Source organism: Mustela putorius, unplaced genomic scaffold (assembly GCF_011764305.1).
Source record: "Mustela putorius furo isolate JIRA1106 unplaced genomic scaffold, ASM1176430v1.1 tig00003983_pilon_pilon_pilon, whole genome shotgun sequence".
In the NCBI taxonomy this organism is placed as follows: domain Eukaryota; kingdom Metazoa; phylum Chordata; class Mammalia; order Carnivora; family Mustelidae; genus Mustela; species Mustela putorius.
The window spans coordinates 8,845,788-8,862,079 of NW_025422123.1; the positions used below are offsets into that span (position 1 = coordinate 8,845,788).

The following is a 16,292-nucleotide window of genomic DNA, read 5'->3' on the forward strand; positions in this document are numbered from 1 at the left end:
GGCCATGCCCCCCGCCCGGCTCCCCGCCCGCGCGCACCCGCGACAGGTGCTGCGGGCGCCGCCGCTCGCCTGCAAATGCGAGCTACCTGGACAGGTAAGAGGCTGCCGCCGAGCCCCGGCCCCGCCCCGCCCCGCCGCCACCGCCAGGGCCGCCCCGCCGCCCGACTCCCCCGGCTGCATTCCTGCCCGCCTCCTCCGACAACAGGCCATTGTTGGCACGGCCCGGTGGGCTGGGGACCTCGCCCAGCCCACGCCCAGCCTGGAAGACGAGCCGCCGGCCTCCCCCGGGTCCCCTCCTGGCCCTCCTCCTCCTCCACCCCTCTTCTCCCAAGGCGAGGGAGGAGGCGGGCTAGCTCCCTACTCCGGAGGAGGTTCACGACCAGGTCAGTAGGCGCGCTTTGGGTCCCACACTGGGGCAATGGCTGGCCCAAGCGGGCACGTTGCGGGCCTTCCAAGATGTGGGCCGTAAGCCTTCAGTGGATTATAAGGAAGTGCCCATGCAGCAGAAAAGAGAAAGGAGGGAAGCAGTGAAGGAGTCTCCCTAGCTGATGACAGAGGTGGAAAAGAGCGACAGTGACCCAGCTCCAAAGAGAACGCAGGACGCCTGAATCTTGCCATTTTTTGTACAACAAATTCTCTTTCCTTTTCTGTGAAGTGAAGTGAATATAATTTGTGGAAATTCAAGGTGGGTTGAGTAAATGTAGTGTTGAAAAACTCAGGGTGGGTTGAAAACTCAGGGTGGGTTGAGCCCACTTAGGGTTCAGTTGTCTCTCCCGGGAGAGGAGCTGTGGCCCTTTAAGGTACCCGGGAGGACAGTCCTGGCTGGGGTGGGCGGTGGCTGCTGCCCTAGTGAGGAGTCCTGGGAGTTGGTCGATGACTGGGAGACTGGAGATGGAGTGCAAGGTGCTGAGAGTAGGGGACTGGCAGGCCAAGGGGTTGGACTTCCATGCTTCCTGGCAGCGGGCATGGATGGGTGGGTGGGGAGACCAGTCCCAGACAGTCCCTGAATTTCCCCTGAGTGCCCCCAGACGGTTGTATTTGTCCAAGTCTTTGTACCAGAGTTCCCCCTAAACTTTTCATTCTAAAAAACTTGGAAGACTCGTAAAATGACCATCTATACACCTTCCTCCTGGATTGTCAATGTGTCACCACGTTCTCATGCAAGCCCCCCCCCCACGCCTTTATTTTTTCATTTTCATTGCTGTAGGTGGAAACTTGCAGATACCCTGGCCCATCCCCTCATGCATACTTCAATATCCACTGCCTAAGAGTCAGGACATTCTTCTAAGTGACCGCAGTAGCTACCACACTGAAGTATTAAACATTTCCCAGTTATCTCTCAAATGTCATTTTTGTTTATTATTTTTTTTCCCCAATCCACAGAGCCAATGTGGTCAAGAGCCACACATTGCATTTGCTTATCGTGTGCTTTTAAGCTCTGATTTAGTACCACCACCCTTGCTTTTGTTTTTCATGACAGTGGCTTTTTTTTTTCTTTTAAGATTTTATTTATTTGACCGGGAGAGAGACACAGCCAGAGGGGGAACACAAGCAGGGGGAGCGTGGAGCAGGGAACCTGATGCAGGCGGGGCTGGATCCCAGGACTCCAGGACCATGACCTCTGCTGAAGGCAGTCGTGTAACAACTGAGCCACCCAGGTGCCCCTACAGTGTCATTTTTTTATTTTGAGAGAGAGAGAGAGAGAGATCACAAGTAAGCAGAGAGGCAGGCAGAGGGAGAGGGGGAAGCAGCCTGAACAGAGAACCAATGTGGGGCTCGATCCCAGGACCCTGGGATCATGACCTGAGCTGAAGGCAGAGGCTTTCACGCACTGGCCACCCAGATGCCCCATACAGTGGCATTTTTTAAAAGTCCTCTTTACTTGCTCCAGGTTAAGAGACAGGATGAGTTGGGTTTTCAGGGCTTGTGGCTATGAGGTCATTGTCTTACCGGCAGGAGGGAAGAGACTGAGGAACAGATGGGCTTGGGTTGGGGGCAGGGCAGGAGCTTCTTTGGAAACCCTCATGTTACCCAAATGTTTTTGGTTGGAGACGCCCAGGGTCAACCCTGTCTCACCCCAGCCACTCCATGGCACTCCTGAAACCCACTGCTGTTCATTCAAGGAGCAGTTATGGAAGCTCTCCCAACTGCCTAGTTCTGGGTTGAGGGTTTCGGGGTATGCAGGAATATAAGAGCATTATAGAGGCCTTATTTCTACCATAGAGGATCTTGGGGTTTCATCAGGGAGACGAGGTGTATATGATCCGAGGTGGTAGACCACGATGACTAAGTAGAACAGGGATTGCTGTCACTCATACACATAGCAGGAATTCAGAGGAAGGGAAGTCAGTGCGGGCTGGAGAAGTCCAGGAAGTCTTCTTAGAAGACTTGAGACTTGAGCTGGCCCGTGAAAGATGACAAGGATGTTAACAGGAAAGGGAAGGACACACATACCCACTTGCACACACACCCATACCAACCATCCCTCTCCATCCTCCTGTCTCCGCAGCATGGTTCCTCCCATCGTCCACACAGGGAGGGCACAAGGGAAACCCAGATGCCCCATGCTGCACTGGACATCATGATAAACTGCCTGAGGGCTCCAGACACTCAGGCTTGAGATAGAGGCTTCTTTCTTGGAGACCTTGGAGCCATGAAGCGTTCCCAGGTTGGGTAGCTCCTGGGTTCTTCTGCCCTGAACCAGCAGCCCCAGCAGAGTCTCAAGGGAGAGGCTCCATTCATATGCAGTGCTCCACTACAGACCTAGTGTTCTAGAGAACTGCTCTGTGCAAGTGGTGGGCTGTGAAGGATCCGGACGGGTCAAAGACATGGCATCAAAGTTCAAGTTGCTTTAGTCTATCTGGGGAGGCAGAAAGAGACAGGTGGAGAGATGAAGAAGGGAAGTTAATGAGGAGGAGACTAAGGGGGCAGAGGTTCAGAGCAGTAGCTGTGGGGGTGGGAGCTGGAGCATCTGGGAGGGCATGCAGGAGGTGTGAGGGATGGGGCAGGAGCTCTGCGTGGTGGGAGGTGGGAACTGGCAGGGTGAGAGCCAGGTCATGGCAAGATTGGCCAGGGTATCACGGGCTTCAGAAGACCATTTGGTAAGATGGGAAACAACCCAAACTGTCCATCTGGAGATGACTGGTTAAGTAAATTATGGCACGTCCACACAGTGCAACTCTAGAGATGTGAGTCAGCTGACTGTGTCCAGTTATCTCTCAGATAAACTGATAAACTGTGGACAAAACGGTGTGTCGTTTGCTACCATTTGGGGCGAGATAAGTATGATCTTATTTGTATGGGTACAGAAAAACTTTGGAGAGACCTTACAAAACTAATAGAAGTGGTTACTGGAGGGTGGGTATGGGGGGAACTGAGCAGATGTGGGGATAGAAGTGGGAGGGAGAACTTTGACCAAGTACATTTTTATACTTTTTCATTTTCCAACCATGTAAATGTATTTGCTGTTCAAAATTAAAGAAAAACGTGTGTCAACTATACTTCAATTAAAAATAAAGAATAGGGTGCCTGGGTGGCTCATCTGGTTAAGCATCTGCCTTTGGTTCGGGTTGTGACCCCAAGGTCCTGTGTCGGGCTCCCTGCTCAGTGGGGAGTCTGCTTCTCCCTTTCCCTCTGCCCCATCCCCGGTTTGTGCTCTCCATCACTCACTCTCTCTCCCAAAGAAATAAATAAAGTCTTAAAAATAAAAAAAAATTTAAAAAAATTAAAAATTAAAGAAAAATAAGTAGGTGCCTGGGTGGCTCAGTGGGTTAAGTCTCAGGGTCCTGGATCTGAGCCCCACATAGGACTCTCTGCTCAGCAGGAAGCCTGTTTCCCCCCTCTCTGCCTGCTGCTCTGCCTGCTTGTGATCCATCTCTCTCTGTCAAATAAATAAATTCTTAAAAAAAAATCTAAAAAAAAAAAAGAAAAAATAAGTAGGCAGGAGAGTCTAGAAATATGGTCTATGAACCAGCAGCATCAGTATCACCTGGAAACTTACTAGAACTGGAGAATCTCCTGGAAATGGAGAAACCCCATCCCAGACATTGGGCAACCACTCTTGGGCCTCAGTTTGTTTGTCTGTCAAACAGGCTATTAATTTAAGGTTGTTATGAGATGCAATGAGCTGATGGGTTAAGGCACCCAGCAGAGGATGTAGGTTTTAACAAGGTTCCCGGGTGACTCAGGACCATGTTAAGGTTTGAGGAGCTCTGGCCTAGAATCTGTGGTTACCAGGAGCAGGCACTGGTGACTGATAACAGCTGTGGGGTTTGGTTTGTTTGTTTGTTTTTGTTTTTAAAGATTTTATGTATTTGATAGACAGAGATCACAAGTAGGCAGAGAGGCAGGCAGAGAGGAGGAAGCAGGCTCCCCACTGAGCAGAGAGCCCGATGCGGGGCTCGATCCTAGGACCCTGGGATCATGACCTGAACCGAAGGCAGAGGATTTAAACCACTGAGCCACCCAGGTGCCCCTATTTGTTTGTTTTTTAAGTAATCTCAACACCGAATCTGGGGCTCAAACTCATGATCCCGAGATCAAGAGTCGTCCACTCCACTGACTAAGCCAGTCAGACTACCCTATAGCTGTGTTTAGAGGATGGTCATCTAGCAGCAGGATGGGGGGTGATGGGAAGAAGGAAGTGGAGGCTAAGGAGCAAAGGGGAGCTGCTCAATTGCTCAGTAAATTGGTTAGTTATTTAGTAAAGCAGGAGAGGAGTGGGGGTAGGACTTAGTTTACTGGTGGTAGAAACAGAGCAAAATTGTTAGTCTGTGGAACATTTTTTAGGAAGAAAGGGAAGTCTTGATGGACTGTTTGCATATAGGAGAAGTGAAAAATGCACTGAGCATTTTTTAAAAAAAGATTTTATTTGAGATAGAGAACAATCGCGAGCAGGGAGAAGGGTATAACGGGAGGGAGAAGCAGGCTCTCACTGAGCAGGGAGCCTGATGCAGGGCTCGATCTGAGGACCCCAGGATTGTGGCCTGAGCCAAAGACAGACATCTAACTGACTGAGCCACCCTGGTGCCCCTGCTTTCCTCATCGGTAGCGTAGGTGTAATAGTGCCCTCATAGTGTTGTCAGGAAGATTCAGTAAGATTGTGGGTGTGCAATGCCAGCACAGGGCCTGGTGCCCACGGGCGCTCCCCAAGTGTTTGTTCATTTCTCTGGAGGTGTTTCATCCGTGACACGAGGGAGAGAGGGAATCGGTGTGATCTTGAACACCAGAAGGCTATCAGGCTGCAGGGTCTGAATGTCAGGGTTCTTTGTGCTGTTTCACCACCCATTTCACCCGGACTGCAGTCCTACATTGGCAGGGGCTGGTGGGGGCAGCCTACAGAAGGCCTGGGTTCAACGATGGGCACTCCGTCTCCACCAGTTCGGCCCTGGTGGCCTGGACAGCTTTGGAGTCCAAGTCCCCTGGGGCAGTGTCCCTCTCTGTGCCCTGTGATGCTGCAGCAGGGCCCCCCTTTCAGCTCATAACACACCTCAACCTGCTCCCCCAGTAAAAGAAACAGCCAAATAACAGGCTGTCCTTGAAACAGCCAAAGCCCAATCCTGTAATTAAATCTTGGCTCCTCAATGACTTAGGAACCTCTGAGAGCCGACTTTCTGGCCACTTCTGGGCTGTGGGGTGAGATTGGGGCACAGAAGCTGTAGTCTTCTCAGAGAGCCAGCCAGGACTCTGTCTGGCTTTCCCTCCATGCAACAAAGCCAAGCACTCCTGGCTGGGAGAACGCACTCCTGGCTGGGAGAACGCACTCCGTGTGGGGCAAGTGCAGGGTGAGCAGTGCTGAGACCCCCAGCACTCCCATCCGGGTGTCTACAGGGGCAAAGGTCAGCGCTCCCAACTCCCCCATGCTACTGAGCTACAGATCCTCTGGTCCAGCCTCCTGCTTCGGGCTGGAGACACTTTATACCAGACCAGCTCCTAAAGCTATTTCTTTCCATCTGCAGGGGTGGGTAGGCTCCAGAGCCTGGACCTCAGCATTCCTCTGGGCTGGACGCGTACCAAGAGATGAGGTCAGGCTTAGATGAAGACCAGCGGGGGTGAACACCCACCTCCTGAGAGGAGGCTCAGAGAATGTCGTTACCCGGTTCCCCGAGAGTGTGGAGATCCAACTCCAGCCCTGGGTGGTTGGGGGGGGTATGTTGTGGGGTGCTGGGGAGACACTCATTTTCCTTGGTAACCATGGGCTCTGCTGAGAGGACCGTGCCATGGTGGGAAGGATCCCTGCTGGGGAATAGGTTTGAATCCTGACTCAGCTCTTTGGCCAGAGTGTGGCCACAGCCAGCTGCCATCTCTCTGAGTGTCAGTTTGCTCAAATGGAAAAGGGGCTATTAATGTCAGGTTATTATGAGGTTCAACAAGATAGTTGGTTCAGGTATCTGGGAGGCTGACTTACTGTAGGTCCTTAGCACCTGCACGTTCCTGCCCCCGTTCCCTACCCTGGCTCTGGGCAGAGAGGGGCTACCCAGAGAGCAGCAAAGACCGACCAGAGGCCCTGCCAGGCTGGAAGAGGGCAGTGACAATTCAACCAAAGAAGCTTAAGAAGGAAAATTCCACTGGAGCCCAGGAGACAGGGTGCGGCAGGTGTCTACAGGATCACCTTGAAGGCCAGGCGAAAACATCCCATTGTAAAACACACCCCACGATCTGAAATAACACGTGTATGTGCACATGTTTTAAAAAAAAAAAAAAAGGTTGCTAAGTACAAAAAGCAAATAACAAAAATTCCATGTAGATTGTAACCATAGATATAGAAAGTGAATTTGTAAATGGCCAAGGATTAGAAGGGAGCAGAACCATGGAGAAAGTGGAATGCCAGCCGGAATGCCAGGACTACATGTGGGGATTTTTGTCTCATTTTGTTTTGTTTTGTTTGTTTATTTATTTATTTATTTGACAGAGAGAAATCACAAGTAGATGGAGAGGCAGGCAGAGAGAGAGAGAGGGAAGCAGGCTCCCTGCTGAGCAGAGAGCCCGATGCGGGGCTCGATCCCAGGACCCTGAGATCATGACCTGAGCCAAAGGCAGTGGCTTAACCCACTGAGCCACCCAGGTGCCCCTCGTTTTGTTTTGTTTTGTTTTTACTGTTTAGTACTATGCTCTGCTGGTAGGTCATTTGTTTTAAATGAAAAGTCCATAGATAATAAAGAACATAAATTTTTTTTAAAGATTTTTAAAATTTATTTGACAGACAGAGATCACAGGTAGGCAAGGAAGGCAGGTGGCAGAGAGAGAGGAGGAGGCAGGCTCCCCGCTGAGCAGGGACCCCCCGATGCGGGGCTCGATCCCAGGACCCTGGGATCATGACCTGAGCCGAAGGCAGAGACTTAACCCACTGAGCCACCCAGGCACCTCAAAGAACATCATTTAATATGGAAAGCATTTTCCTTTAAAGAGTCCTTCAGCAGAGAACCCAGAGATGCCCATTCTAGAGCCACTTCTGCCACTAACCTCCTGTGAGACCATGCAGCTAGCCTGAGCCTCAGTCTCTGTCTCTACAATGGGAGGGTGAAATCCAGCACTCAGGTGTGGTTTCACATCCGGTTAAAATGCTCGTTGGCTGACAGAGTTGGGACAGGAGAACAAATAAGGCTATCTGGCACCTTCCGTGTGAAGAGATTACTCTGGCTCCAAGGAAAGAGTGAGAAATGGGATGTAGCAGGCATTTCCTGGGCACACCAGGACCTACGCCCGGGCTGCGGGAGCTTCAGATATTCCAGATCATTCCATACCTCCAGGAATCAGCCACACATTTTTTTGCGGGCTCTGCAGACCAATCCTGGAGCTGGGACTTTGAACCCTGGGTACATTTCTCTGGGAGCCCACCTGGGTCCGGCTTATCTCCAGCTCTCCCTAAGGTCTGGAGGGAACAGCCATTGATCCTCTCTTCTGTGTCAGGCATGGGGGCCAAGTGGATTGCTTTTGTTAACCCACCACCATCATCAGTGCCACAGGGGACAGGACAATACACTCATTTTATGGATGGAGAAAAGACCTTAAGTGATGTTTCCTCCTAGTCTATGGTTAATCAATTCTGCTCTTAGGACTCTGCCCCAAAATAACCCCCCCAGCTCCACAGAGGGCCAAGGATGGGATAGCATTGTGGTGTTGTCTGTTGGGATGGGGAGTGAAGGCCCTTGGGGGTCCTGGGGTGGGGAGCAGAGACATGAAATGTGGTGGATGCCCTGAGTGGGCTACTTCTCCATGGGAACCAGATGCTGGATCTTAAAAACATTAGGGAGCGGGGCTCCTGGGTGGCTCAGTGGGTTAAAGCCTCTGCCTTCGGCTCAGGTCATGATCTCAGGGTTCTGGGATCGAGCCCTGCGTGGGGCTCTCTGCTCAGCGGGAAGCCTGTTTCCTTTCCTCGCGCTCTGCCTGCCTCTCTGCCTGCTTGTGATCTCTGTCTGCCAAATAAATAAATAAAATCTTAAAAAACAACAACAAAAAACACTAGGGAGCCTTCCAAGTAAACAAGCGAGATAAAAAACACACCATGCCACTTAGGTAAATGAAAATGACCCGCATGCACAACAATAGTACATATATTTTGTAAGAATCTATGAACGAGAAGAGAAGATGCTCATTAAGTGCATTAGAACAGTTGCCTCTGGCTGGGGCGGGTGGGAACGTGGTTGGAGACTGGTGAAGAAGGGGGAAAATTAATGCGAGAGAGGAGGCCTCCGAAGACCAGGGAAGATAAGGCCCCATGAATAAGGTGTATGAATAACTCAGCCCTCAATACCTGAAGTTCAACAAAGGGAAAACAAGGAAGGATCAGAGAGGTTAAGTAATTTGCCCAAATCGCACAGTAGGTAAGGAGGGGTGGAAGGAACGGCCAAACAACCAGGCCTACGTAGAGCAAGATGCTGGGAGAACACTTCGGCAGCGGGGAGGTGGGGGTAGGGGGTGGGGGTAAAAAGGTGTGTGGGTGCCGGCCGAGTTTCCTGTGCTCCAGGTAACTGTGGCCTTCACCAGCTCCAGCTCTCCCCATCCTTCTCAAGTGCCCACCGAGGAGGATACAGGTCAGTCCTTACCCTCCAGCAACTTTGACAATGAATAAAACGAGACGATGCTTGGAGTGTGGCAGAGAAGTCAGAGAAGGGTGGTCTTCAGGCGGCAAGAGTGAATCGGTGTGGTCTGGGGTTTAGAAATAATAACAGGATAACTGCTGGTACCTACCGCACAGCGGGCAGGGCTCTAAGCTCATGGTTGGGGGGGGGGGTGCACAACAAGCTTCCAGGTGGATTCCATTATTAGCCTCACTTTGCAGATTAGGGATTGAGGCAGAGACAGGTTAAGTGATTTAGGCAAGTTACGTAGCTGAGAAGTAGCAGTGCTGGGATTTGAACCCAGGCAGAGTGGGTCTGGGGGCCACAATTTTTTTTTCTAAGATTTATTTATTTGAGGGGCCCCTGGTTGGCTCAGTGGGTTAAGCCTCTGCCTTTGGCTCATGTTATGATCTCAGGGTCCTGGGATAGAGCCCCACATCTTGATCTCTGCTCAGCAGGGAGCTTTCTTCCCCCTCTTTCTCTGCCTGCTGCTCTGCCTACTTGTGATCTCTCTCTCTCTCTCTCTCAAATAAATAAATAAAAATATATGTAAAAAAAAGATTTATTTATTTGCGAGAGGAGGGGCAGAGAGAGAAGGAGAGAAGCAGACTTCGCCCTGAGCACGGAGCCTGATCCGGGGCTCAATCTCATCACCCTGAGATCATGACCTGAGAGGAAACCAAAAGTTGGATGCTTAACTGACTGTGCCATCCAGGTGCCCCATGATCTCAACCATTCTGTGATTGACGAATGAAATAAGATAGATGTGGCTTGACGGGCCAGGCCTTCCTACAGGAAGTCTCTCCCCCGCTCTGCCCCACCTGGAGGTTCCCACCAAGAGGATGGCACAGCCTGGGCAGGAGACACTCCTGGGGCAGGGTCCAGGCCTATGGTCAGTTGTGGGAGGGGGGTTCCTTATTTGAAGTCTTCAGGATGGGATTCAATCCCCCTTCCTTCAAATGTCCAGGATGGAGAGACCAGACATCCTCATTGTGCACATGTAGAAACTGAGGCCCAGAGAGGCCATGCGACTCGTTTCAGGTCGCCAGTGCCTCCCCATTGGGCTGAGACAAGATGTAGGGTGTGTTACACTGTGGTGCCCTGCTCCCTTGAGAGAACCCTTGCCTGTCTCCTGGGCTCCTTCCTGACAGCTCCTTCAGGCCGTGGGCCAGGAGCCACGCCACTTTCCCCACCATCAAGAATACCATGTTCCCACCTTCCCTCCCTCTCTCAAGCAAGCTACCATTGCCCCAGAGCCTTGGAAAACCCTGATCAGAGGCTCCGTGAAGGTAAGCCTCTCCTCCCCGCCCACCCTTTCAGAAATTAGGGGTCATTACCATCAGGATATAAGATCTGAGCAGGACACATGCCATCAACACCCCAGCTTCCGATCTGCCACAGGGCCCCAAAGTCCACCCCGTAAACGACGGTCAGTGCTGACACAGTACCAGGAAGGAAACGAGTGCTGGGCCCAGCCCAAGCCAGCGGGGCAGAAGGCAGGAAGTCACTGGCTTGTACTATCTCCCTCTCCTCTGGCCCCAGGGAGAAGCCCAGTTTCCTTCCTATGTGTGGGATTTCTGACACATTCCTGGAAGGTGCCTACGGAGTCTGGCGTTGGGAGGGCCTGGTTTTCGAAGACGGCGACAGGATGGCCCATTCAGCCGCCTACCCATCAATCCCGTTACCTGCCTACCCACAATAATAGCTCATAGTTACTGAGTGCTTACTCTGTGCCAGGCACGTCCTGAGTGCTCTGCCCAGCCCTAATCGGCCGAGACCTATAGTCTTCCCACTTTCCAGATGAACAAATGGACAGCTAGTAAAATATTAGAGCCAGTTTCGAGCTCAAGGAGTCTGACTCTTGGATCTGCTATCCCATCCTCTGCAGCACAACCGTCCCCCCATCCAGCCATTTACTGACCACCTGTTTATCCTTTCTCCCAGGGACACCCCGCCCAGCCACCTATCTATGGAACAGCATATGCAAAGGCTTGAAGTGGGAAAAGCGGGTCATGTTTAGAAACCAGCTTCTGCATAGAGCGAGGGGAAAAATAGCTCAGATCATGGGCATCTGCCCAGCAGGCGTCTGTCTATCTCCTGCCCACCCACTCTCCCATTCCTCTGTCTGTCCGTGCATCCGTCCACCCTTTCCTCCCTCCCTCCAGCCATCATCTCGGTAATTTGGCAGGCAGAGAGATGGGGAGACAGAAAGGGAAGGGAGAGTTGGCTGGGGACATTCCCTCCCTGCCAGTAATTTCTTATGACCTGTTGGGGGGGTCTGGGGGGAAACATAAGGATTTCTGGAAGTACTTGAATAACCAGGAGAATTTCTTCCCCTTTCTACTCACCCCACTACCCACAGGTCACAAGTCCTGAGAGACTGTGGGAAGAGGGCACTGCAGAGTGGATCAGTATCAAGGCGAAAAGACACTTCCAGGCCTTGAGACTCCAGCCCCCGGCCCGGCCCCTGTGTCTCCTTGGGAAGACAGAAGGAATTGTGCTGTCAAAGAGGCATCACAATGTCCCTGCCTACGCACCAGCCACCCCCCACCCACCCCGCATTCCCAGTATTTTCCAAGAGTCCCTGGGAGACTCTGGAGCCTGCAATCACCAGAAATCCATTTCACCAACAAGAAAGGCCCCAGTCAACGATGTACCAGGTGGGATGACAAAACAGGGCTGCATCAGGGCAGCCCAGGGGCATTAAGTCTGATTGACTGGAAAGCGTATGAAGGCCCCAGCCTGGCCCACCCACATGGCTGGGAGCTGGGGGCCTCCTACGTAACAGATAGCCATGATAGCTGAAGTTTACTGAGTGCTCACGAGGTTTAGGCACTTTATGGCAAATGTCCCATGAAATCCTCACGGTAACCCTATGAGGTAGATAACTTCCGTTGTTCCCACTTTATAAGTGGGAAGACAGAGGTATGGAGTATTATAAATTTCTGAAAGATCGCCCGCCTAGCATTAGTGGTGGAGCGGGAATTCGCACCCCAAGCCGCCATGCTAGACAGCCTCACGAGGAAGCTAAGGCCCAGGCTGGGCCTTCTCATCCTCTCCCTTCCCAGCTCCTCTGGGAACCACAGACCCAACACGCTCCGGCAAAGAGGAGCGTGTTCGAAACCTACGGGTACCCGCGGGAGGGGGCTGCCCATAATTACTATTTGCATTATGTTCCTACGGTTCCCACCCCCACTGCTCCCCCATGGCATGCTGGTGAAGGAGAGAGCCTTATTATCCTCATTTTGCCAACAAGGCAATGGAAGCTCCAAGAGCTTCTGAGACTCGCCCAAGGTTGCCTGACCTGTAGGGGCAGAGTGAGGGCCTGAGCTCAGACCTTCACACTCCAGAGCCCAGGCACATTCCACAGCACCAGGTGCCCTGGGAGGCCTGACCAGCTGCCTCACCCAGTGCCATTTGCATTTCAAGAGGGCACCAGGATTCCCCTCCGCCCCCAAGAGTGAGCTGCTAGTGGTAGAAGGTCAGGGTCAGTGGGCCTGAAGTATTGGAAAGGGCAGTGTCTTCCCAGACCTGGAGAAATACCCCATATGAGGTCTTTGGGCCCTATTCAGAAAGCCTCACTTTTTTTGTTTTTTTAAGATTTTATTTATTTGTCGGAGAGAGAGCACAAGCACAGGGCGCTGCAGGCAGAGGGAGAAGCAGGTTTCCCCGCTGAGCAGGGAGCCTGATGCAGGACTCGATCCCACGTGACCTGAGCCAGAGGCAGACACTTAATGGACTGAGCCACCCAGGCGTCCCAAGGAAGCCCCACTCTTGATTCACCCTCTTCCCTACTGTAAGTCCTGGTAAAAGGGACAGACACACAGATATGGGTGTCTACAAAGCCTTGGTAGCTCTGCCTGGGGTGGGGGGTGGTGAGGCTCATGGAGGGAGAGGTCTATTCAGGGTCCTTCTTGAGTCTCTAGCTGGAAATGGCAAATAAAAATAGGGTAGTGAGGGGCGCCTGGGTGGCTCAGTGGGTTAAGCCTCTGCCTTGGGCTCGGGTCATGATCTCGGGATCCTGGGATGGAGCCCCACATGGGGCTCTCTGCTTGGCAGGGAGCCTGCTTCCCCCTCTCTCTCTGCGTCTCTGCCTACTTGTGATATCTCTCTCTGTCAAATAAATAAATAAATAAAATCTTAAAAAAAAAAAAAAAAAGGATAGTGAGAGGGAAGGGACTGGTGAGACCCTCTACTTGACTTCTAGACTTCCTTGCCCCAGGCATGGGAGGCTTAAGGGCGGGCTGAGGAAGCAGGCGGGTAGTTAGAGATCTTCCTCAAAGCTCTAAGGCAGGTTCTCAGCCTTGGCGGTGCTGACACTGTGTGCAGAGGATTCTGTGTTGGGGGCCTGTCCTGGCTCTGTAGGATATTTACCTGCCAGTAAATATGTCTTGGCCTCTCCCCACTGGATGCTAGGATCATTCCCACCGTGAAAAGCAAAAATGTCTCCGGGCATTGCTAAGTGGTTTCCTGGAGAGAAAAACAACCCTGGTTGTGAACCACTCCTCTGGAGTCACACACACAGGTATCCTCCCCCCACCCCCCATCTCCACCCAGTACACTTGACAGGAGAACCCGAGAGGGGAGGAGATGGTTAAATGAAACCAGATGGTAACCCGGAAAGTATGCATTCAGGCCCCACCCTCCCCCAGAGCTGGCAAGTGCTGGGCCCTAGGCTGGTGATGGGGTGTTCTCAGCCCTCTGAGGTTAGTCACCTGGAGCCTGGCTGGGCCCTTGGAGGGAGCAGGGCAAGGCTGGGCTGCCTGGGCTTCCTCTCCCTCCTCCCCCCTCCTTTTCTCTCTCCTCCTCCCCTTGCCCCTCCTCCCTGGTGTCTTCTCTTCCTCCTCCCTTTCCTCCTCTTCCTTGCCTTGCGGCAACACCGCTCTGCCCCAGTTTCTGTGAGGGCCTCATCCCTGGATGTGCTGAAGGCTCTGGGTGACCCCACTCCAGGGCCCCAAAGTTTGCTGTAGCAGCCACTGAGGCATAGCTGACAGGTGGACCGAGGGCAGGAGGGCCTCCAAGGCAGGGCCTGGGCAGGGCCAGAGGCAGGGCAGGGGTGGGGTGGGAGCATTCCAGCCCTGGTTCCCGCACTAAGTAGTCTTCGCTGTGGGACTTCTGCAGGTCCCCATTAGCAAAACTGTTGCCCTTCCCTCCATGGGTCTCTGGTCAGACACCCCCAGCCATTCTGAAAGCACATGCTCCTGTCACTCCTGACAAGCCTCCCAAGCCCAAGGAGCAGGGACCAGATGGCCGAGACCGGAGGCTGGCGGGCGCTGCAGGTCTTCATCTCCACGGCCGTGGGCTGAGCCCTTCTGCAATGTCAAGGGGACCGGAACCCCACATCCTCAGAAGCATACTTCCTACGCTGAACTTCCTGCATGTCCAGCACTGCCCCACAACAAAGAATTCTCAGTGCCCAGGGTCCGTGGTGCTGAGGGCAGGACGCCCCGCACTATAGGGCTTCGTGAGTGTGCTTCCACTTGTGTTATTTGCACACTCGGAGTCTGGCCTATAAGAGGAGTCATTTTGAATGAGTGACTGCGTGAGGCAAACAAGGCTACAGCCTCAGGGGTGCTAAGCAAGGGTAATGCCAAAAGCCAGCATTCACAGCCCTGTAGCCTTCCTGCCCACTGGGGAGGTCTGGCTGCCCTTGCCCTCAGCGGCTCCCCTGCTGCCCTTGACGGAACGGAACGTGGGTAGACCCACACGCCCCTCCCCGTAGACATAGTAGGCACGGTGGGGCGTAGCGTGTGGACCGCGGGGTCAGGCAGGCCTGGGTTCAGTCACTGGCCCTCTGCCCCTAGATGGACAATGACCCTCCTTACTACAGTTTGCTCAACTATAAATAGGACTGAGTAACAATATCTTCCTTAAAGGGTACTGGGAGGATTAGAAGAGATAATCCACATAAAGGGTTCGATGCTGTGCTCGCAGCAGGTGGGGAAGAGTGATTGTTGATTACTGGCATCGGAGCCCATTTCCGGTGTTGCCCCTCTGCTTGTAAAACCCCCAACCCCGTCCCCGCTGCTGAGTCCAGAAGAGTGTGGGAAGGCTGCTGAATACTTGGTCGCCCCTCTCTCCAGCTCAGCCATGTGCCAGCCCTGGGATAAGCCCCAGCGACACAAAGGCGACTAGGATGTGGTCCTGAACACTGCGAGCAGTTCACGAGCCACTGGAACACTGGCAGGAGCCTGGAAGGACTGGGATCTGGGGTTAGGATGAGGCCAGCACAGCAGCCAGGGCAGCGAGAGGCCCCAAAGCATTCAGGGCCCTTGCTGACAGACTCAGAATTAGCTCCTCCTTGAAATGTGCACTGGCCTCCTCCTAGTCCCAACCAAGCAAATGACCACACCCCAAGAGGAGGGCCTGAAGGCACAGAGGAAGATGAGATCAGGGCAGGAGCTGCAGTGCCAGAGGCTTCCTGGAGGAGGTGTCAAGAGGGCTGCTGCCCTGAAAGGGGAAGTAGGATTTTGAAAGGCAAAACTGACAACACACACATTCCTGGGTAGGGACTTCTAGCACCAAAGCCTGCTTGGGAGGAAGGCCCTGGGCAGATGTGAGCTGGGCAAGTAGTTTGTAAATTAAATGCAAAAGAGCGTACATCATCTCTCGAGTACAGGGATTTCCTCTGGAAGATGGCAGTTCTCTGGAGCTGGGGGTTCCCTCCCAGGGACCCGGGGGGCTGGAGGGCTGTGAGGCCTGGCAGAGTGGAAGTGGGTTCTCCTCGCCTCTGTGTCCTGGAGGAGCGGGACAGAGCCAGCCCGACACACAGGCATTTCGTCCTCTGGGTCGTGCTGTCATGTCTGTGAAGGTCCCCAGTACAACGGGCATCCAGTACCTGGGAGATAGTGTGGGGTCAGAGGTGAACCAAACACTTGGTTGTCACGAAAGCGGCAACGGAGGAGTAAATAAATGGCACTAGACCTGATGGGCATGGCCCTGGGGGCCTCCTGGAGGAATAGACCTCTGTGCCCCATCAACCAAGAGTGGTGATTATGGAGAGCCGCGTTGACACCTCGTAACAATGAGAGGCGTTCTAAGATAGAACGGGTGGACTGGTTGGAATGGGGACTGCCCCTCGCTAGAACCCAGTTCAATTGGACCAACATTTATTGAGTGCTCACTAAATGCCTTGTTCTGGAGTGAAAGAAGGAAGAGGATCTGGGAGGCTGTTATGTCAAGGGTAAGGGCGAGGGAGCACTGCCCTTAAGGAGCTCACAGCTGGAAGGGAAA

The 16,292-nt window shown here is 53.0% G+C and overlaps 1 protein-coding gene across 4 annotated transcripts in view; it reads left to right on the forward strand.

Moving 5' to 3' along the window:
- GUCA1ANB (GUCA1A neighbor) overlaps window positions 1-16,292 on the forward strand; it is a 20,174-nt gene continuing 3,882 nt past the window's right edge. The window contains exons 1-2 of one of the 4 annotated variants that reach the window (XM_045071023.1): window positions 3-94; window positions 11,422-11,719. In XM_045071023.1, coding sequence (XP_044926958.1) covers window positions 5-94; window positions 11,422-11,719 — 388 coding nt within the window. In that variant the 5' untranslated portion in view covers window positions 3-4. Of the gene's footprint in view, window positions 95-11,421; window positions 11,720-13,224; window positions 16,243-16,292 lie in introns of those variants that run through there. The other 3 variants (XM_045071025.1, XM_045071024.1, XM_045071026.1) reach the window with 3 other exon arrangements.